The 21,934-nt window shown below is 38.8% G+C and overlaps 1 protein-coding gene across 2 annotated transcripts in view; it reads left to right on the forward strand.

Moving 5' to 3' along the window:
- The window catches only part of kpna4 (karyopherin alpha 4 (importin alpha 3)), a 28,238-nt gene extending 7,337 nt beyond the window's left edge, over positions 1 to 20,901 (forward strand). Inside the window, exons 4-17 of one of the 2 annotated variants that reach the window (XM_072255421.1) lie at positions 106 to 135; positions 226 to 278; positions 4,099 to 4,194; positions 4,359 to 4,444; positions 4,830 to 4,916; positions 11,680 to 11,849; positions 11,952 to 11,996; positions 12,925 to 13,056; positions 14,524 to 14,652; positions 15,517 to 15,621; positions 15,954 to 16,025; positions 16,206 to 16,368; positions 18,181 to 18,275; positions 19,551 to 20,901. In XM_072255421.1, coding sequence (XP_072111522.1) covers positions 106 to 135; positions 226 to 278; positions 4,099 to 4,194; positions 4,359 to 4,444; positions 4,830 to 4,916; positions 11,680 to 11,849; positions 11,952 to 11,996; positions 12,925 to 13,056; positions 14,524 to 14,652; positions 15,517 to 15,621; positions 15,954 to 16,025; positions 16,206 to 16,368; positions 18,181 to 18,275; positions 19,551 to 19,649 — 1,362 coding nt within the window. In that variant the 3' untranslated portion in view covers positions 19,650 to 20,901. The remainder of the gene's footprint in view (positions 1 to 105; positions 136 to 225; positions 279 to 4,098; positions 4,195 to 4,358; positions 4,445 to 4,829; positions 4,917 to 11,679; positions 11,850 to 11,951; positions 11,997 to 12,924; positions 13,057 to 14,523; positions 14,653 to 15,516; positions 15,622 to 15,953; positions 16,026 to 16,205; positions 16,369 to 18,180; positions 18,276 to 19,550) is intronic. The other variant, XM_072255422.1, reaches the window with a different exon arrangement.
- Positions 20,902 to 21,934: the final 1,033 nt, after the last annotated feature.

Here is a 21,934-nt window from a genome sequence, read left to right on the forward strand (position 1 = left end):
CAGAATTTGTAGTTGTGTAGCTTATTGCAAATAATTATTTGAGTTAAACTGCAGTAACTTTTTAAATGTACAACAAAAAGTAATGCTCTTGTTTACTTTCTGCAGCAAAATACATCACTCGAAGCAATTGTTCAGGTAACTAATAAACATTAAAGTTGAATTTGTATGTTACAAAATGAGCTTTATATAAGTATTTACTAATGGTATGATTATTTTATTAAACAGAATGCTTCTAGTGACAACCAGGGGCTTCAGCTCAGTGCGGTGCAAGCTGCCAGGTGAGATAGTCACTCTCTGAACTTGGTAACAGTTGATGGCTCAAAATACAATTGACTTGTATTCCTGGAAAAAAAAATGCTGGTTTATTTTTCATTTGAAATTTTTAATGCTGTTATTTGTTACAAAGAACTGACAAGCAGTGTGCACTTCTGATTTGGATAATAGAATGCAAGTGCCATTGATTTGTAACTTGGCTTCATTGATGGTGATTATTGTCCAGAAATTATCTCCAATTAAAACATTGGTAAGGCTAAGGCTGCAAGTTGTATTTCTTAATTTTATTCGGGACTCAAGTGTAATTTGTGATTTTACGGTAACATTGTTTACAGTAAAACAGCCATTTTAACATGTCAGTTTTGTCATGATTCTCAAGGTAAAAATGTTCCTCAACAATCTTTTTCCCCCCGATCATTTTCTGAGGAAGAGCTAATCGAGGTTAGAATTCTATTTTTGTTTGAGATACAGTGCGGAATGGCCCTTTGAGCCGCTCCACCCAGGAACCCCTGATTTAATAAAATGGACAATCTTGAAATTCAGCTACTGATTGGCAAGTATGAGGTTGTAGCCATCTTTGAAACTTGACCAAAGGATGGCTGCCATTGGGAGTTGAATGTCTAAGGATATACGATATATCGGAAAGATAGGTTAGAAGGCAGTAGGGGGTGGTGTGGCCCTGTGTATAAGAAATAATATTAAATCATTAGAAAGGGATGAAATGGGATCGGAAGGTGTGGAGTCTCTATGCATTGAGTTAAGAAATGGCAAGGGTAAAAGGACCCTAATGGCAGTTGTATACAAGCCTTCAAACAACAGCCGAGATAGAAAAGGCGTGTCAGAAGGGCAATGTCACGATAATCGTTGGGGATTTTAACATGAAAGTGGATTGGGAAAATCAGGCCAATACTGAACATCGAGAGAGAATTTGTAGAATGTTGAAGGAATGCTTTTTAGAACAGCTTGTTGTTGAACCCACTAGGGGATCGGCTGTGCTGGATTGGGTGTTGTGTAATGATCCGGAGGTGTAAGAGAGCTTAAGGTTAAAGAACCCTGAGGGAGCAGTGATCACGATATGAATGAGTTCACTTTGAAATTTGAGAAGGAGAAAGTAAAATCCAATGTGTTGTTATTTCCGTGGAATAAAGGAAATTACAATGCCATGAGAAGGCAACTGACCGAGGCTGACTGGAAAGGGACACTAGCAGGAAGGACAGCAGTGCAGAAATGGCTGGAGTTTCTGCAAAAAAAATAAGGGAAGTGCAAGACAGATATATTCGAAATAAGAAATTTTTGAATGGAAGAAGGACACTACCATGGCTGACAAGTGAAATCAGAGCCAAAGTAAAAGCAGAACAGAGGGTATACAAGGAATCGAAAGCTAGTGGGAAGCTTTTTAAAAAAAACACTTGCAGAAGGAAACTAAGAAGGTCATTAGGAAGGAAAAGATGAAAAGGAAGCTGGTGACTAATATTAAAGAAGATACTAAAAGCTTTTTTAAGTATGTAAAAGGTAAGGGAGAGTTGAGGGTAAATATAGGACTGATAGGCAATGACGCTGGAAATATTATAATCAGAGGTGGCAGAGGAACTAAATGCGTATTTTGCATCAGTCTTCACAGTGGAAGACATCTGCAGTATACAGGACATTCAAGAGTGTCGGGGAAGTGAAGTTTGTGCAGTCACAGTTACAACTGAGAAGGTGCTCAGGAAGCTTAATAATCTGAGGGTGGAGAAATCTCCTGGACCTGAAGGAATGTACCCTTGGGTTCTGAAGGAAGTAGCTGGAGAGATTGCAGAGGTATTAACAATGATCTTTCAAAAATCAATGGATTCTGGCATTGTATCGGATGACTGGAAAATTGCAAATGTTACTCTGCTATTTAAGAAGGGTGGGAGGCAGCAAAAAGGAAACTATAGACCTGTTAGCCTGACATCAGTGGTTGGGAAGTTGTTGGAATCGATTGTTAGGGATGAGATTAAGGAATACCTGGAGGCACATGACAAGATAGGCCAAAGTCAGCATGGTTTCCTGAAAGGAAAATCCTGCCTGACTAACCTACTGCAATTTTTTGAGGAAATTACAAGTAGGGTAGACAAAGGAGATGCAATGGATGTGGTGTACTTGGATTTTCAGAAGGCCTTTGACGAAGTGCTGCACATGAGGCTGCTTAGCAAGATAAGAGCACATGGAGTTACAGGGGAGTTACTAGCATGGGTGGAGCATTGACTGATCAGCGCAAAACAGAGTGGGAATAAAGACATCCTATTCTGGCTAGCTGCCGGTTACCAGTGGAGTTCCACAGGTTTGGGACTGCTGCTTTTTACGATGTATGTCAGTGATTTGGACTATGGTATTAATGGATTTGTGGCTAAATTTGCCGATGATTCAAAGCTAGGTGAAGGAGTGGGTAGTGTTGAGGAAACAGAGCCTGCAGAAAGACTTTAGATAGTTTAGGCGAATGGGTGAAGAAGTGGCAAATGAAGTACAATGTTGGAAAGTGTATGGTCATGCACTTTGGTGGAAGAAATAAATGGGCAGACTATTATTTAGATGGGGAGAGAATTCAAAATGCAGAGATGCAAATGGACTTAGGAGTCCTTGTGCAGGATACCCTAAAGGTTAACCTCCAGGTTGAGTCAGTGGTGAAGAAAGCGAATGCAATGTTGGCATTCATTTCTAGAGGTGTGGAATATAGGAGCAGGGATGTGATGTTGAGGCTCTATAAGGCACTCGTGAGACCACACTTGGAGTATTCTGTGCAGTTTTGGGCACCTTATTTTAGAAAGGGTATACTGATATTGGAGAAGGTTCAGATAAAAGTCACGAGAATGATTCCAGGAATGAAAGGGTTACCGTATGAGGAACGTTTGGCAGCTCTTGGGCTGTATTCCCTGGCGTTCAGGAGAATGAGGGAGGGATCTCATAGAAACGTTCCAATGTTAAAAGGCCTGAACAGATTAGATATGACAAAATTATTTCCCATGGTAAGGGAGTCTAGGACTTCAGGCATGACTTCAGGATTGAAGGACCTCCATTTAGAATAGAGATGAGGAGAAATTACTTTAGTCAGAAGGTGGTAAATTGTGGAATTTTTTGCCATGAGCGGATATGGAAGCTAAGTCATTGGGTGCATCTGCGGCAGAGATTGATTAGCCAGGGTATCAAAGGGTATGGGGAGAAGGCAGGGGAGTGGGGATGACGTGAAGAATCGGATCAGCCCATGATTGAATGGCGGTGCAGACTCGATGGGCCAAATGGCCTACGTCAGCTCCTATATCTTATGGTCTAACCCTAGCCTAATCATGGTCCAACTTACAATGACTAATTAACCGATCGGCTACTCTAAACACTAGAAGTGTAACAGGCAGTAACTACTAAATAACGATCAACCAGTACGTCTTTGAATTGTGAGAGGAAATTGGAACACCCAGAGAGAAAACATACAGTTTTGGGGAGAACATCCAAACTCCTTAGACAGCAGGGGAGGGGGGGATTTTTTAAGTCTTTCCTTCACTTCTTCATTTGCTATCCAGCCTTAGAGCTGTCAGAATTTTATACACCATTTCTGGTCTTCCATTCCGCTATTTGCAGTTATGTGTTCAGTCCCTTTGTTCAAGCTCCTGAATATTTCTAAGACTGCAACCCAATCTTGCATTATTTAAACTGCCCCTTAGATTTTTGTGAAGATCTCACTTGTCTGGCCCTGTATCTAGTTTTGAGATTGCACTTACAAAGTACAGTGGAATGTCATACTACGCTATGAAAATGAATGTGGTTAAAGGAAAAGGTTCGAGTTTTCATTTATTTCTTTTCTTCTAACAGGAAATTGTTATCAAGTGATCGCAATCCACCGATAGATGATTTAATAAACTCTGGCATTTTACCAATTCTTGTGCATTGTTTAGAACGAGATGACAAGTGAGTACTGAGTGTGATCAATGTATTCCATTTGAATTAAAACTAAATGTTTTGAAAATTTTAAATGTTCAGAAACTGAGTAGAGCAGCTTTTCTCCTGATATCAATCTTCCTAAAAAAAAATGCAATGACCTGCATTATTGGTAATATGTTATTTTTTTGTAGTCCTTCGTTACAGTTTGAAGCAGCGTGGGCTTTAACTAATATTGCTTCTGGCACGTCAGAGCAAACACAGGCTGTGGTTAAATCAAGTGAGTGTTTTCTCTTATTATTGGACACTGGTTTTCTTTACTTCTGATCTTGTAATGTTGTACTGTAATCCTTGAAATGGAGAGGTCCTTAATTCTTTAAGCCTTTAGTTTAATTTTAATTTAGCATGTAATCTCTTTTGCGTTTTAAATGATTTGTTAGAAATATTAATTGGGTAAACACTGAATTTAAATTTCAAATATTGGTGTGGCACATCCATCTATGTGTTTTAATTTGACGTTGTCTTTGATTCTGAAATCTTTAATAGAAAAATAGTTTAAAATAAGACACTACAACATGCTCTGCAAAAATATCTGGTTATCCCCTTGTATGCTGAAGTTATTTTTTTTCTCTCAAGTTTAATCCATTTTATGTTTTGCTTGTTAGATGCAGTTCCCCTATTTTTAAGACTGCTACACTCTCCACATCAGAATGTGTGTGAACAAGCGGTTTGGGCTTTAGGAAACATCATAGGTATGTTTTACTTGACATTATTCATTTTGTCACAGAACCTTCCTTCTGAAGTTACTGGGGTTCATTTACAACTTGCTATCTTAATAGAAATCTGGCATAGGAAATCATGTAAATGTAAATTTGTTTTTTTTTGTCTGGTCTTTTGTCTTTCTGTAACATTTTCTGGATGGTCAACAAGGTTAAAAACTAACCCATGGTGGTTTTGTAGGAATATTTAAATGTTGGAATTGCAATGTTTTGGATGAAAACTTTGAATTTGTTAATCATGCTTACACCCATGCTTATGCCCCTATTTTCTCTTAACTGCTCTCTGAAGTGGCCCAGCAAGCAATCAGCTAAATCAAAACTTGCATTTAAAACAAATGAGAATAAAACTGGACAGACAGTTCACTAATAACTAAGATACTGAAATATACAGCAGAGTTACTCCCATTCTAGTCATACTTTCAAAGTCCTCATGAGCAATAAAGTGTTGTGTCTAAATTATAAGATGTGTGTCCCACAGGATAATCAAGCAAAATTCTGTCAAAATTGTATTCAGGGTTCGTCTCTAAGTAACATGCTATATTTCCATCACATTGTCTCTTGGCATCTAACAAACCTGTAAAGATGCTACTTGTTGATTACAATTAGCATTGCCTCTCTTTTATTTCTGTGAATAAAGGTTTGAGGCACTTAGAACAACATGAGCATCATGTGCAATAAAAGTTTGACATGCTTGAGATTTTGTGTTGAACTTATCCAAACGTCAGCTGTGGTTGGCAGTTTGTCTAGGAGAAGAAAAACTGGATGTTAAATCTCCGCTGCCTTGCAGTTATACCCATTCAATGGAAGGCTTCGGGTGTAAACGCTGAGGGGAAAAATTTGGAGCTGGAGTCCCTAAGGCATTTCTAAATTGAGTTCAACACTGACTGGCAACTCCTGCAACGCTGCTGGTACCAAACTATATCGATTTCTGGCCTTCCTTTGGGTTCATCTGATGCCTGGAGAGTGGAGTGTGCTACATGGACAAAGCTTGCTCTCCATATCATACTGCCCAGACTTGCATATCTAGACAGTTAGGACGCAACATCTGTGGTTGATCCTGACCAATGGAAGCCTCACTCACTATGCAAACTACTGGATCTTACTTAATCAATACCCAAATTTACTCTTTAGTCACTTTTTATAAAGTTACAGCAATATATTTCTTTAAAGTGAGCTCGAGTTTAAAGAAAATGCATTCCTGGCCCCTGGTGTTCTAAATGTTCAACTCCCATTCCGGCCCACTGTTTTGAATTCTTGGCTGCCGCACCCCCCCCCCCCCCCACCCACCCCGACCCCTGCTTTTGACTACTTGTTGGGCTTAAACTCTAGCTTGTGTTCTGTATGAATGAATGAGCCAGGTGCTGCGCCATCAGGATTTGCTGACAATCAGATGCTGAGTTATTGCAGTTTTACTGCACTCTGGTTGGGGCAACTTGAGTGCCCATCATTTAGAGTTGCCTGTTTTAGCATCATCACTAACTGGGCTGGCTGAATCCTGATGGGCAAAGCTGTCAGGTTGAATAAGTGACAGGTAATGGCTGAACCAACATATGGGTAAAACCCACTTCATCTTTACAAAGCTTCCATTTGCAATCGCAACTGTCCATTACAGTTTCAGTAGGAGTGATCACTGTTCAATCTCTAAGGAGACAGAAATCCTTCCTTTGCATCAAAAATACCTTCCGTCATTTTGTGTGGTAATACCCTACTAAATGGGATTGACTTGAAGCAAGCTTGACAGCTTAACTGAGCGTCTAATGCTATGGGGTACCTGGAATCTCATGGCATAGCATATCACTCAACCAATACAGTTAACCTAAAGGATTAATTCTGGTTTGGTGAAGTTGCAACAGTGCTATAGAAGCTAAATCGCATGTACAATTAAGCAATCTTCAAGCTCCGACCTGATCAGTCAGTACTTTGCAGTTGCATACAAGGATGGTAATTAATATGTTAGTTTTTGAGGTGGCAACAAAAATGTCCTTGTTGAATGTCAAAGATGACACTGAACCATCTTTGTCCAGAAGTTTAGACTGATCCTTTTCAACTGCCACCTGATATGCCCAGCATCTCTGCAGCTATGCTTTAGTCACACCATAAGATGTCAAGAAGCAGCTGATAACACTGGATAAAGTAGAAGCCATGGAACCAGGCAACATCCATTTTGTCATACTGAAGACTTGTGCTCAAGACCAGCTTTGACTCCAGTGAAACTGCCGCAGTATTTTCTACTGGGCAATTGGGAGAGAATTGAGTCTTAATATCCATTTTTAAAAAATAAAAATCCAATCTGAATGTTGCCAATTAATTATTCTAATTTTCAGCAAGCTGATCACTGGCTACTGCAGTCAAAGGTTCCCGCCAGCTTCAAAAGGGCATCGCTCAGACTGGTGAACAAGAAGAACAGGGTGAGCTGCGTAACCTGTCACTCGTTAGCACTCAACATCTATTGTAAAGTGTTTTGAAAGGTTGGTCGTGGTTAGAATCAACTTCTGCCTAAGCAAGAACCTGGGCCCATTGTAATTTCCCTATCGTCGCAATAGGTCTACAGCAGATGCCATTCTGCTGGCTCCATTTGTCCTTGGACCACCTGGACAGTAGCAATATCTATGTCAGGCTTTTTTTTATTGATTGCATCTCAGTGTTCAATACCATCACCCCCCTCAGTACTAACCAACAAGCTTCAAAACCTGAGCCTTTGTACCGCCTCTTCAACTGGATTTTCCATTTCCTTATCAGGAGACCACTGTCAGTCGAAAAAGAAATAATATCTCCTTGCTGACGGCCAATAAAGGCACACTTCAAGGATGTATGCTTAGCCCTGTGCTCTCCTTTCTACACTCATGACTTCGTAGCTAGGCATCCCTCAAACACCATTTATAAATTTGGAAGTGACACAACTGTTGACAGAATCTCAGATGGTGACGAGGTGGTGTACAGGAGTGAGATCAGCTCGGTGAGTGGTGTTGCAATAACAGCCTTGCACTTAATGTCAATAAGCCAAGAACTGATTGTGAACTCCAGCAAGGGGAAGTCAGAAGAGCACATACCAGTCCTTATTGAAAGGTCAGCAGTGGAAAAGGTGAGCAGTCTCCAAATGTCTGGATGTCAGCATCTTTTCAGATCTATCCTGGGCCTAATGTATCGATGGAATTGCAAAGAGGCATGCTAGAGACTATATTTCATTGAGTTTGAGATTTTGGTATGTTACGAAAGACTAGCAAAATTCTGCAGACATACCATGGACAGCATTGACTGGTTGCGTCTCTGGAATGGAGACACTAATGCACAGGGTCGGAAAAAGCTGCCCCGGGTTGTAAACTCAGCCGGCTTCATCAAAAGAACTAACTTCACCATTGGGGACATCTTCAACAGGGGATGCCTTAAGAAGACTTCATCCATCATTAAGGGCTCTCCATCTAGACAATGCCCTCTTCTCATTGCTACCATCAGGGAGGAAGTACAAGAGCCTGAAGACATACTCAATGTTTTCGGAACAGCTTAGTTTTCTTTTTCTGCCATTAGATTTCTTAACAGATCATGAACCCAAGAACACTACCTCACATCTTGTTCTTTTTATACTACTTATTTGTGTTGATTATTGTAATTTATAGTACTTGTGTATTGCACTGTACTGCTGCCACAAAAACAGCAAACTTCACAAGATATGTTTGTGATAATAAACCGGATCCTGTTTCAAACTGAAAGTGTTGCTGGGAATGCTATCAATTGGCACATGGTCACTAAAAACTTCCACTCCTTTGTTTGGGTTTCAATACTCCCTTAGGTAGATATGGCTCATTATAGCATTAATCCAAACATGTTTGTGGATCTAAGAAAGTTGGGTGGTGAAACATCACAGCTGCTATGGAGATGGAAGACACTTCAATGTTTGTTGTCGTCCATCTTCAAAGCATGACAAAAAGACATGGCAATAGTTATGTGGGAATCCACTGCAATGGGATTCCAGTCACGGAAAATCCCTCAACTATTGATCTTAGCTTCCTATCACTGAGCCAGTTTTAGATCCAATTTGCCATTCTACTTCAGATCCCAAGTGCTATTGCTTGATTGAGTATGTCATATCGGACCTTGTTATAATCCTTGCCAAAAACAATGCAGACTAGTGAAATGCACATCCCTCGACGTTTCTTGTTGGTTCAAAATAAATTTGATCAAGTTTGTTAGAGATGGCATCCCCTAAGTAAATCTAAGCTGAATGATCTTAATTATTTCATGCCTTTCTTAGATTAGATTATGAGGATACTCAGTCCTTGTTTATTGTCATTTAGAAATGCATGCATTAAGAAATGATACAATGTTCCTCCAGAGTGGTATCTCAAAAAAAACAGGACAAACCAAAGACTAACGCTGACAAGACCACATAATTATAACATGTAGTTACAGCAGTGCAAAGCAATACCATAAGTTGATAAAGAGCAGACCATGGGCACGGTAAAAAAAAAGTCTCAAAGTTCCGATGGAGTCCCGATAGCAGGCGGCAGAAGGGAGAAACTCTTGCTGCCATAAACCTCCAGGTGCCGACAACTGCCGATACATTGGAAGCACCCGACCACTGCCGACTCTGAGTCTGTACGAAAACTTCGAGCCTCCGACCAGCCCCTCCGATACAGCCTCCCAAGCGCCATCCTTTGCTGAGGGCTTCGACCTCGCCCCGGCCACCGAGCAGCAAGCAAAGCCGAAGACTCAGGGCCTTCTCCGGAGATTCTAGATCACACAGTAGCAGCGGCAGCGAAAAGGGCATTTCAGAAGTTTCTCCAGATGTTCCTCTGTGCTGTCACGTCTGTCTCCATCAAATCAGGATTGTGCACGGCACCCTACTTGACAGATTACAGATATCATTCACTGGAGCGGCTGCTGCGCACTGCATCGTGCCGCTATCTTCTCCTCCTCCCCCTCTAAATAAATATTGTATTCTACCTTAGAATGAAAATTTGTTCACTACCAAATTTAAACTATTTGGCTTGTAATTACTTTATCCCTTTCTTCCTTTTAGATGTTAGCTGTCTCCAGTTTTGTACCCGTAGTCTGAGAACATTTCTGTTCCACTTGTAGCTAGGACTTTCCTGTGTGCTAGGCCCAACAGTCCTCAGCTGCTTCATCTGTTCCATTTTTGCCATCATCATGACAGAAGTGTGAGTAATTTCTGGTCATTGCACGGTATTCATTTGATTCACACTTCAGAAAATGAGTCTGTTCCTATACGTAGCAAGTCCGACACATTTAGGCATAAATGATCTTCACATAGTAACATTTGTACCATGTGACGATCTTCAAGAAGAGTAAGTGTAACAACCCGTGCTTGCAAACATCCTCTCCACATCCATCCTATCTAGGCCTTTCAATATTCAGTAGGTTTCAATGAGGTTCCAACCCTCATTCTTCTTAATTCCAGTAAATATAGGCCCAAGGCCATCAAATGGTCCTCATACGTTAACTCTTGAATTCCTGGGATCATTCACATGAACATCCTCTAGACCCTCTCCAATGCCAGCATATCTTTTCTTAGATAGGAAACCAAAACTGCTCTCAATCTTCCATGTTGCCTTCTAACAATGCCTTGTAAAGCCTCAGCATTACATCCTTGCTTTTTATGTTCTAGTTTTCTGGAAATGAATGCTAACATTGCATCTGCTTTCCTTTCTACTGATTAAACCTGCAAGTTGACCTTTATGGCATCCTGCACAAAGACTCTCAAGTCCTTTTGACAGAAAACAAGTGTATTGAGAAAAGGGTATTAAATTAAATTATTATTTTGTATACAACAGTATAGAGTCTTTCGAGATTTATTTACAAAAATTTATGAAAGGTTAGTATTGTCTGTCCACAGATGTAGGCAAAAAGCAACCCTGTAGATTTATACTGGGGTATTTTATTTTACTGTTGTTATGACCCATGAGTATGATATGAAGGACACCCAAAGTCTCATCTTCTGCTTTGCGCTCGAAGGCCAGTAACGTGGATGGGTGATAAAGGACACCCGTGGAATGTGGGTTGTCCCAGGGCGGTGGGTTCCGGGATCAGATGTCTGTGCGAGCAGGACGCACGAAGGCCAGTCATTCAGCAGGTCTGGTGTTTGGGGTCCTGTCGTTGGCTATTCCAGGGATCAATACCAAGGATTGTAGGTCAATTGGAAGTCGAAGCCTGGAGACTGGAGGCTTGTCTTAGATGACTGTGTGGGGGTGGATGGGAGGAAGGAAAGGGGCTTGTTTTGCTGTTAATTGTGTTCTGCTAAGCAATAGACATGCTATGCTGGTGCCAGAATGTGTGGCAGCACTCAGGGCATGTGGGTTAGGTTGAGTCAAAAAAAATTTTACAATTGAAATGCATGATATTAAGCACATACTTGATATTTCAGTATAACATTTATTGCTCTGTTCAACTGCTATATTCAACTGAAGTGTTAAACCATGGTGGCATTCATGTACTAAGAAAGACGAGAGATCACAAGTATATTTTGAAATAAAAGTTTTAATTTCCAATATCTCAATATTCATTTATTATTGATCAAACAGATGAGTTGCATATTCACTTCATTGTTCTGTATGTAAACTGGATGCTGTTTGCTGCCAAAAATCAACTGCCTGCACATTAAAAAGAATTGTGAAGATATAAATGCATATCTTTTTAGAAAGGACTTCTGCTTTTTCTGGTGAATTGAGCTTTGATTTAAAAAAAGGAGCTTGATGTTTATTCCTTCGATTCTTACAAACAGGGGACGGCCCTCAATGCAGAGATTATGTCATTAGCCTTGGAGTTGTGAAGCCCTTACTTTCTTTTATTAGTCCATCTATCCCCATTACCTTTCTTCGAAATGTCACTTGGGTGATGGTTAATCTCTGCCGTCACAAGGATCCACCCCCACCAATGGAAACAATCCAAGAGGTAGGTTTAGCTTTGATTTGTTTCACAATTTAAAATGTTTCAGCAGCTACTTCAGAAGGAGAAAAATGTACTAATGTTCGGGTGAATAAACTTTCTTCCTAGATTCTTCCAGCTTTGTGTGTGCTCATCCACCACACAGATGTTAATGTAAGTAATATACATAAAATTGTCTTTTCTAGAAAGTAACTTGTGTAATTATATATTTTCCTTCTATGTACTTTTGTTCTGTTCTTTGGTTATATCAAACACTACAAATTGAGATCGCAGCAGTATCTAATTCTTCATATTCCTCCAACTATTTGTGGTTGTTTTCCCATCCACTTCTACCTTGCTGTCTCTACACCTTCAAATTTGGTGCTTATTTACTTACCACCAAAACTTTTTAGCTTTCCTTGACCTATTTTTTTTAAACCCATATTCTTTCTATGGCTAGTTTTACATTGCTTTTATTATTCTCCCAGGTAATGACTGGAGACATCTGCAGCAAGGTTCATGCCTTTTAATACTGCTTTCTGCTTTCTCCAGGGGCCTTGATAGAAAAATCTGGTCAAAATGGTGAATTAAAATTGCTGTTTCCCATGTCCATTTTACTAATCTCTTTTGCTTTCTGTTGCATTCCACTACCATCTCATAATGTCTCTTTCCTTTTGTATAACCCACATCTCCCATCATATCTGCCAGTCATTCCCATTTCCAATTCCTCCCTCTTTATGGTTTCACTATTACATTTTACCTTGTAAGCTATTAGTAAGTTTTTTTTGTGAACATAAAATTTGAGAAATTTGTTCTTTGTAAGCAGTAACATTTGAGAAAATGACATTCTTACATAATTTATAATGGAAAAATTGAATGACTGAATCTTGATGTTGGGGACAAATGATGCAGGTAAACAATATGAAATGGGGTCAGTTTTGTACTTCTGTTAATAATGAATTAAATATTTCCTATGTGAAGGTTAAATTATGCATGTATGGTGATTTATTGAATGTTCACTTTTGTTTAAGTTATGATGTAAACATTTTTCATTGTAACTGCCAAATTGTTATTTGTACATTGAAACATTTGTTTACTTCAGATTTTAGTAGACACTGTTTGGGCACTGTCCTACCTAACAGATGCAGGAAATGAGCAAATTCAGATGGTCATAGATTCAGGGATTGTCCCTCATTTAGTCCCCCTTCTCAGTCATCAGGAGGTCAAAGTTCAGGTAAGATTACTGAATGAATGTGTCCTCCAGATCTTTTGATTCTAAATAACATTGGAAGAACTTGGAAGTGGGATATTTAAATTTAGACCATGTTCAATTAATATTGGACCAGTAATAGGAATGCTTCTCTGTGGATTGTCACCTTGTCGTGGTGGAGAAGCTTGTGTGGTCCTGTGATCCCGAGAGCAATGCCGTCTGGAGCTATGCTCCTGGTAGGGTCACCCATGGCGGTAAGGTCGAGGGTGAGGTCCCTGACAAAGAACAATCCAACCAAGACCTCACCGGTGGAACAGGTGAATGAAGTTACTTTGATCTCAACGGCTGTGAAGGCGGACGAAGGCTGCAACAAATCCATCAACTCCGATCGTCGTGGTTTCCATGCCATTGGAATCAGTTGGTTGATTTGGGAAGTATTGTGTGCTTCTTGGAGTGCAAAATCAAGTACACATTAAACAAATACACGCACAGGCGTCTTCACTCTGTAGGCTACTTCAGAATGAAGACCATCATCCTCGACCTCGTGGGATAGCCACGACGACTAGGAATGGTATAGCTGTTTTGCTGGCTTGTATCTGGAAGTTTCATGTGACTCCTGTTAGATCTAAACAAATCTAGATGAAATAGGAAAAAGTAGTGCTAAAGATTTTAGTATTTTAAGTGTGAGGGAAGTTGCCCATCATTACTTTGCTCTACCCTTTGCAGTGATTTAAATGTCTTATTTGCTCAAAATCGCCACAGGTTAGAATGAAGAGGCCCTACTGTTTGTACTTGATATCCTTGAAAATTTTGTCCAGATTCTTGGGTAGAAAGGCACCTCTAATAAAGCAATGTGGTGTGCATTACCCAGCATGATTGTTTCTCATGTCATGATAAGTCTAAGAAATTACAAGCATGTGGGACACAGTTACATGACTTTACTTGCAGCTGGTCTGAACTGAGGCAGAGGAAACCAGCTGATTAAATGTATGACTAATGCTCACTCAGTTGAATGGATCTTGGCAATTTTTGCATTAGTCATGGATCAATTATGATTAATGTCCTTGTTTTATTGTACTGGGAAATTTAATGTTCAGTTTAATATTTTAAGAGTAGGCTGTAGAATGTAACTGGTACAGTATGCAAATTATTCTAGGGATCTTGCCATTTAAACAACAGAAAACGCATGTCTAATTTGACCAGATAAACCTGGCATTCATCTTGTGCCAAGATGTGCTGTTGAGATATGTCCTTATAGACTCAACTGCTTGAATATAATTAGCTGTACGCCCTGTAGTTATTAAATTGAGTAATATTGATTAAGGGGTGTTGAATTTAAGAAACTATTTGCTTCAATAGCTAGATATGATCTTAAATTTGCCAAATGAAATTTAAAACTGTTTCAATTAGATGTTTGGTCTTTTAAATAAAAACAGCAAAATCAAATTCTAGGCAATTTTTTGTAATTTAAAAATATCAATATTTGCCTAGACTGCAGCTTTGCGAGCTGTGGGAAATATTGTAACTGGTACCGATGAGCAGACACAAGTCGTCCTCAACTGCGAAGCTCTTTCTCATTTCCCAGGATTGCTGACACATCCTAAAGAAAAAATCAATAAGGTAAGAGAGTTCTGCCTGTTACAACCAAAGTTCCCATGGATTTGGTTCCTTAGTTTAGAAGATATGATTGATAACATTAGAGGTTCTGTTGGAAATGATGAATTGCAAATTACTGGCACTGTGTGTCTGTAATGGGGGTAGAATGCTTTTAATATGGGTATCTGTAAATGGTAAGATAGTAATGATATGTAGCATGAAAATTGGGATTTTCTGTTAAAAGTATATGGTAATTCTAAAATACACCAGTGAATAACTACTGTAATTGTGTGTGTGTGTGTGATGGGGGTGGGGGTACATGTGTGTGAGATGGGGGTGGGGGTGCGTGTGTGTGGGGTGGGGGTGGGAGTGCGTGTGTGACGGGGGTGGGGGTGCGTGTGTGACGGGGGTGGGGGTGTGTCTGTGACGGGGGTGGGTGTGTGTGTGTGATGGGGGTGGGGGCTGGCTCTATGGATCTGATTTCATTTGTGAGCATCAGTGCAGAAACTGAAGTGCATCTGAAGGTAATCACTTTCCATTTTTTGGTGTGATTTTGCCAATGATTACAGCCTCAAAAGTCCATTTGCCAGCTTGGGTATGCCAGAATATTCTGACAGGGTGCCATTGAACTCCCTGCGAACTGATCCAACAGAGTTAATGTCAAAATAAAAACATTTTTGATAAGATCTTGAAAGTATGTCATGCATGTTAATTTTGGTAATTCGCTGTTATTCTGTGCAAATATCTTCAGTAGTAATTCATTTAATATGTTCAAAACTAAAGATGTTCATGTGTTTCAAGATGAGAACAGAATTGGTGAATGTTATTTGGAAGTAAATATTCAATGTACTGAAACTTAAATTCCCTTCTACCAATCAATTAATACAGGAGGCAGTCTGGTTCTTATCTAACATAACCGCTGGGAACCAGCAGCAAGTACAAGCAGTGATAGATGCAAATCTTGTTCCTATGATTATACACCTCTTGGATAAGGTGAGGGGTACATATGATTTATTTTTGTTCCATTTATTTGCAGTCTGAATGCAGACACTTCAAGTTGCTTTATAAAGTTTATTTTTTTTTAATTGAATCAAGTGGACAAACTTCTGATTCTGTTTACAAAATGAATAAGTTATTTCTATTTTAAAACCAATTCAGTGAAAAAATGGATCAGATAAGTATACATGAGTGCAATATTATGAAAGTCATAATTGTAGGTTCACTTTTGTATAGTACTGGTGAACAATATTGTTGGATCCTGAGCTTCTGGAAAGTTGTTAGTTGTGTTGTGTTCTATTCTGTCATGCTTTATTTCTCCTCCCTAGGGTGACTTTGGTACTCAGAAAGAAGCTGCTTGGGCAATAAGTAATCTAACTATTAGTGGCAGGAAAGAACAGGTGAGTAAAACTAAAGTTCAAGTAAAACAATTGTCAGGAAAGCGCAGTAAGCTGAGTATAATGTCCTATGTTAAATTGGGAAAAATTTTAGTGTGCAATTTCATTGGAGTTATAAACATTTTGTCGTTGCTATTTTGCAAAAGATGCATGATGTGAAACTAATTGAGTTTTTTCTATTAGGTTGCATACCTGATCCAACAAAAAGTAGTCCCTCCATTCTGTAACCTGCTAACAGTGAAAGACTCGCAGGTGGTGCAAGTGGTATTGGATGGGTTAAGTAATATCCTCAAGATGGCAGATGATGAGGCAGAAACAATAGCTAGTCTGATTGAAGAATGCGGTGGTAAGAACAACATAATCCTCTGTAAAAGTAATCAAGTTGGCTAGCAAGCATAAATTGAGAATATGTTACGATTTTCTGAGAGATTTTTTGGTCAGTCATATTGTGTTAGGGCAGTTAGGGAACAAATTGAGGGAAAGGCATGTTCCTAAGAATATTATCCTGTCAAATTAGTAGCTGATGGAACAAACTTGCCTAATTGACAAACTCTAAACAGAAAATGTGAACTCTTTTACTTATTTGATGGGTTTGGATGTATTTTGTCCGTGCTGTGTGATATTTCAGCAGGTTCATATCTAATGGCAACATTGTGTCTATAACTTCTATTTTTGACGCAATTTGTTGTTACATCCAGCAGAGGTTGCTTCATTCTAAATGTAAGAATGTTTACATCTGATTTACATTAATTAGTTGTACTAAATGAGATGTAGGCTTGTGGCTGTTTGTAGATGGTTCTAAACCACGCTTGATAATTGTGATATACCTGCTTTTAGTTTGGATTTAATGCCTTAAAGCAAACTTTGTTTTAAACAGTAATTGAAAGCTAACATCACTGATAGTGGGAAGAGAAGCCAGTGTGGCAATACTATTGCACGTCATTACTAGTGTATTATGTAGGGCTGAAGAATAGATTGGTGCCTTTATGCCAAATTGAGAACTCTCCCTATTTTCCTCCAAGTTAGTGTTTGCCATAGAATGGTTTTGTTGAAGTACTTGGACCCTTCAAAAACACCATGCTGTCTGTATTGCTGTTAATTATGTCCATTGTTATCATGCCTCTGTGGAGCTTGGATTCCTGAATATAATCCCAGCTTGCATTGACAGAAAAATCTGATTATAGATTGGAAGGAAGATGAGGAAGTTCAACTGCAAAGTCCACCTAAACATTTGCAAACTAGAGAACTAAGCATCCACAGATGGTAACATGATGAGTTATGGAAAGCATGATGTTGAGGAAAGATTATTTTGAGTGCTAGTCTTTTGGGCATGAAAATTGTGCATGTTTATTTGGTTTAATTTTTATAAAGTAGAAGATTAATGTTGGACAAGTGCCAGAGACCTGTTGTTTCGGAGTAGTAGAAATGTATGGATTAACTGGGAAATGAATTAAATTAATGGATGCCACATCATTTAATGGTTATGGATAAAAAGCATTCTGATTTACAAAGATGCTGGGCAACTTTAAGGTACAATGCATCCAATTCTTTGAGTGGTTGCATAGGAAAATGTGCCTGTGGATTTGTCAAAGGTTTATCCAACAGCAGGGGAAAATCAAATAATGTGTATGATAATACTGGAGGTTAAGTGAATGTTATCTAGGATAACAGAAACTTCTAAAAGGCCACTCTCAATTTTGGATAATGCAAGAAGGCAATCGGGCCTTTGGATTGTGTATTCTTCAAAAAAGACAAGTTACAACAATAGTGTCAGTTGAGATTGCATTTGGGACTGAAAAAGGGCTGGAAACTTTCTAACTTATTAAAAGCCTTGGACTTTTAAGTGTCTTTTGCAGTCTTGAAGACCGGAATGCCTTAGACAGTGAAGTTATTTGTTGCATTGTTTCTGGTTTTTTGGCTTCATAAGATTGACATATAAGTGGTAATTATAAGTTAAGTGGTATCTGCATGAAATTTCTAGATATTGATGTGCAGCCTGTACTTCCTATTTTATTATATACTGCATGCCACTGTCTCCTAAAATTAAAATCCTGTAGCTACTGCTATCCTTTGGGAGAGGCAGTCATAAAATTGCCTCCGGTGATACTTGGTACTTGTCAAAATTGCAAATGTCTAATTCTTTTCAATTTCTCTTCAGGGTTAGAAAAGATTGAACAGTTACAACACCATGAAAATGAGGACATCTATAAATTGGCATATGAGATCATTGATCAGTATTTCTCAACAGATGATGTAAGTTGAAGGAATACCAAATATGATTTTTTTTTTAAACTCAACATATGTTTCCTTTGAGATGGGGTCTCTGGAGCTGAGGTAGCGACTCCCACTGCTGCCGTACTGTGTCACTCTCCAGAATGTTCAAAGCTTATTACCCAGTGTTAGGCAATGTATACACCTTAAATATTCAACTGTGTAAAGCAGTTCTTGCATGTATATCATCTATGTACTATAATATCTTCTCAAAGCTTTTTGATAATGATTCTGGAGCCAACAACCACAACATGCTGACCTGAATAATTCAGATCCCCACACTTCAAAGAGAATATTATGGCATTTGGACAGGATGCAAAGGAGTACCAAATGGTAGGGGTTGGAAAATGCTTAATTCTCGGAAGAGGGGAAGATTTTACAAAATTGGTGGAGACACTTAATTGAGGGCTTTCCACAAGCGACAACTTTGGTAATGATCAAAGGTCCAAAAGGTCAAATTAATGGTAACTAGCAAAAGAATTAGCAGCCACAGAGACATTTACCAAGATAAAATTAACAAATTGTATGTCTGTCAAAGAAGTGGCTGCTGGGCTGAAAGGTTTGAAATCATTGTGCTCAGTAAAGACGGGTGGTATAGAGGTGTAGTGATAAGTGCTGGGGACTTGTAGCTCTGTGGAAGTTGCACATTTTCCCTGTGATTGTGTTCCATCCCTTCAGTGGAAACAGACTCATTACTCTGAAATGTAATTTAAATGATATTTGAACAGTCTGGGGAGGGGGGAATAAAACAAAAACTGTATTGGAGAGTAGCTTCAAACATCCAGGCAAGCTAGTCTGAAAGGGTTTCCTGCAAAAAAGCTCAAGTTTATTGTGGATAATTGTTTCATATTCTGTAGTGAAGTTAGATAGGATCTTCTAATTGCCTGTTTGCTGTGTCACCTTTTACTTTTGAATCTCATCTCAGTGGGCTATAATCCACTGATGCATCTGTCTTTCATTATGATTTCAATACATAAATCTCCAAAGAACCTTGGTTCTCTGGGATGTATGCATTTTCAGAGGTAAATGGTGAGTTGTATGTATTTTTAGGCCCCTTTTCAATGGAATTTTATTTGGTTATTTCTATCAGGGTTTTGTTGATCTTAATGCAATGGGTAATGGATACAATTGTGCAGAATATTCACTGTTCTTCAGCTTCAAACCTATTTACAGCCTTATTGCCCACTACCCCAATGTGATAGATACTCTGGAATTTTTTTTGCACACTGTCTTAGCTTATTTTTTCTTTTTTTTAAGATTGATGAAGATCCTGCTTTGGTTCCTGAAGCAATTCAAGGTGGGACATTTGGGTTCAATTCATCCACCAATGTTCCAGCAGAAGGCTTCCAATTCTAGAAAGGCATAATTCCTGGAGCAAGTGAAATAATGCAGCACTAAAGGAAGGTTTAATCGATCATGCTTGGCTCATACGGGGTCCACTGCTGCATTAAATCGGAGAGCTGTTTTGCAGATTGCGTTTGGTATCCGAGAAAAGCCCAAATGAAGTCAAGCTGGCGAGTGGGTGCGAGTGCGCGTGAGAGTGGTAAATTGTTATAAAATTTCACAGTGAATGCTATTTAGGTTGTTTAAAGAAAGGGGGCTTAAAGTCAAAGAAAGGTCAATGTCTACAAAATAACTAAACCGAGATCAAATTCAGTTATCTAAAATTAGAAGAATGAAGCACTTAAGGTACTTCAAACTTCATAAACCAAGAAAGGGACATCGACCAAGTCAGAAGACCGAGTCAAGGCCTTGCTATGAAGCACTGTGTGAATGGACCCACTGTATGAATGTCTGGACTCAGTGCTGTGGAGCCAGGTTCATTACTTGAAATCTTGGGCTCTGTATTCACTCATGAAAATAAACTCCTCATCACGGAGTTATGTGTGGAAGAGTAGTGTATGGGCGTGATGTTGTATGTGAACGCATGCAAACTTGATTGCCTTCAAGCGGCTAACGAATAAACCCAGAAAAACACCAAAATGAGTTTGTTTTTATTAATATTTAACATACACTGGAGAACTTAACCAATTTAGCAGCAGTGCATTGTATAATTTATCTGTAGCAATTTGGATTGAATCTTGCAGCATAAGTATTTTGCTTGTTTTATTTCCACCTTGGCTATTCTATTTTTTTAATGTTTATAAAACTTGTGTACTTGTTATTAATTGTTCCTCACTTACCAATTGCAACCATTAAATGCTGTGAGTTGCTTTCCATATGAATCACGAATATAGTAATAACTTAATTGTAATGGAGGTAAGCTGCTCACGTGCACAGATATTGCAGAGGAAAAAATAGAACATGTACATGCTCTGCTGCTTAATAAACTGAAAAGTTGCCATAATTTAAATCCAAGAAACTTCAAAACTCTTGCAGTATTGTGGAGCCTATCAATATTAGTCATAACTTAGATAAATGAAGTTGACTAAGATAAACAAATGATATGCACCTATTAATTGATGGCTACTTCTGATTTATTTTAGCTATTTTTTAGTTAGTTCCTGTGTAGAATATAGCACAGAATCTTTTGGGGGCAAATGCTGTTCCTGAACATTTGTTTCATATTTTCCTGTAATTTTTCCTAATTAAAATATTTTGGTTGTGACTGGTTTTGGTGCTTATTTTCTGCTAAAGGGGTTGTTAATGCAGGTTATCCAACCAAATATAAAATTACCTTTGATATTTTTGGGTTCATTTTTAAAAAACTAGATAGAAGTAGCTGTGAACCATCTGAACCCCTTAAAAAGAGCGGGTTTCAAGAAAATTATGTACCAGAAGGCATGTTTATTTAAAAAAAAGGATCTGGAATGTGGAGGATACCTTGACAACATCCACTATACTAAGTTTGGTCCATTAATCAGTTGTTAAAATATTTCCCTCTTAAAATGACTCATTGTAGGAACTACTGTGCCTTCATCCTTGGAGCACAACTGTTGCATGAATAAGTATTGCTGTATTTAAAGCCTATGGTAACACTCACTAAAGGGAACTGTGGAAAAATTACCTGGTTTCCATTTTGTGTTTAAAAATTTGGACTATTGTAGACTGGATTAATATGTAGTTGTGATTTTTTTTGTAAATTAGTTGGTTTATCCATGAAGCATTCCTTGTCCGTACACGTACTTTGAAACCTGGACAAAAATTGGAACAGGCAGAAAGTTGGCTTGCTTACACTGTTTTCCATTGGAGAGCAGGCTAATCTGTTTTAGAGGAAATAAACTTTGAAAATATTCTGTGTGGCCTGATATTCGATTGTAACACTTTATAGCTGTTTAGTGTTGATAAATTACAACAAAGACGTGCAATCTTACAGCCAGGTAATTAAATGTGCAAAACATTCAATTTCAAAATACATTTTGATTCTTTCCATTGTGTTCTATCTGAAGGAAGATTCTAACTTTTAGTATTTGCTGGGAAAGAATGTCCGGAGTGGTTTCTTGTTGCCATCCTTAGTACATTTATCTAAAGTTTGATAAATGTATCAAAATTTGAACTGACCCAGTTCAAATACTCCACATCCTCCACCCATGTCCATTGTGAGCAGGCATCCCTCTAATTATCTAGCACCAATAGGCAATAGGTGCAGGAGTAGGCCATTCGGCCCTTTGAGCCAGCACCGCCATTCACTGTGATCATGG

This window comes from Mobula birostris, chromosome 4 (assembly GCF_030028105.1).
Source record: "Mobula birostris isolate sMobBir1 chromosome 4, sMobBir1.hap1, whole genome shotgun sequence".
Lineage (NCBI taxonomy): Eukaryota > Metazoa > Chordata > Chondrichthyes > Myliobatiformes > Myliobatidae > Mobula > Mobula birostris.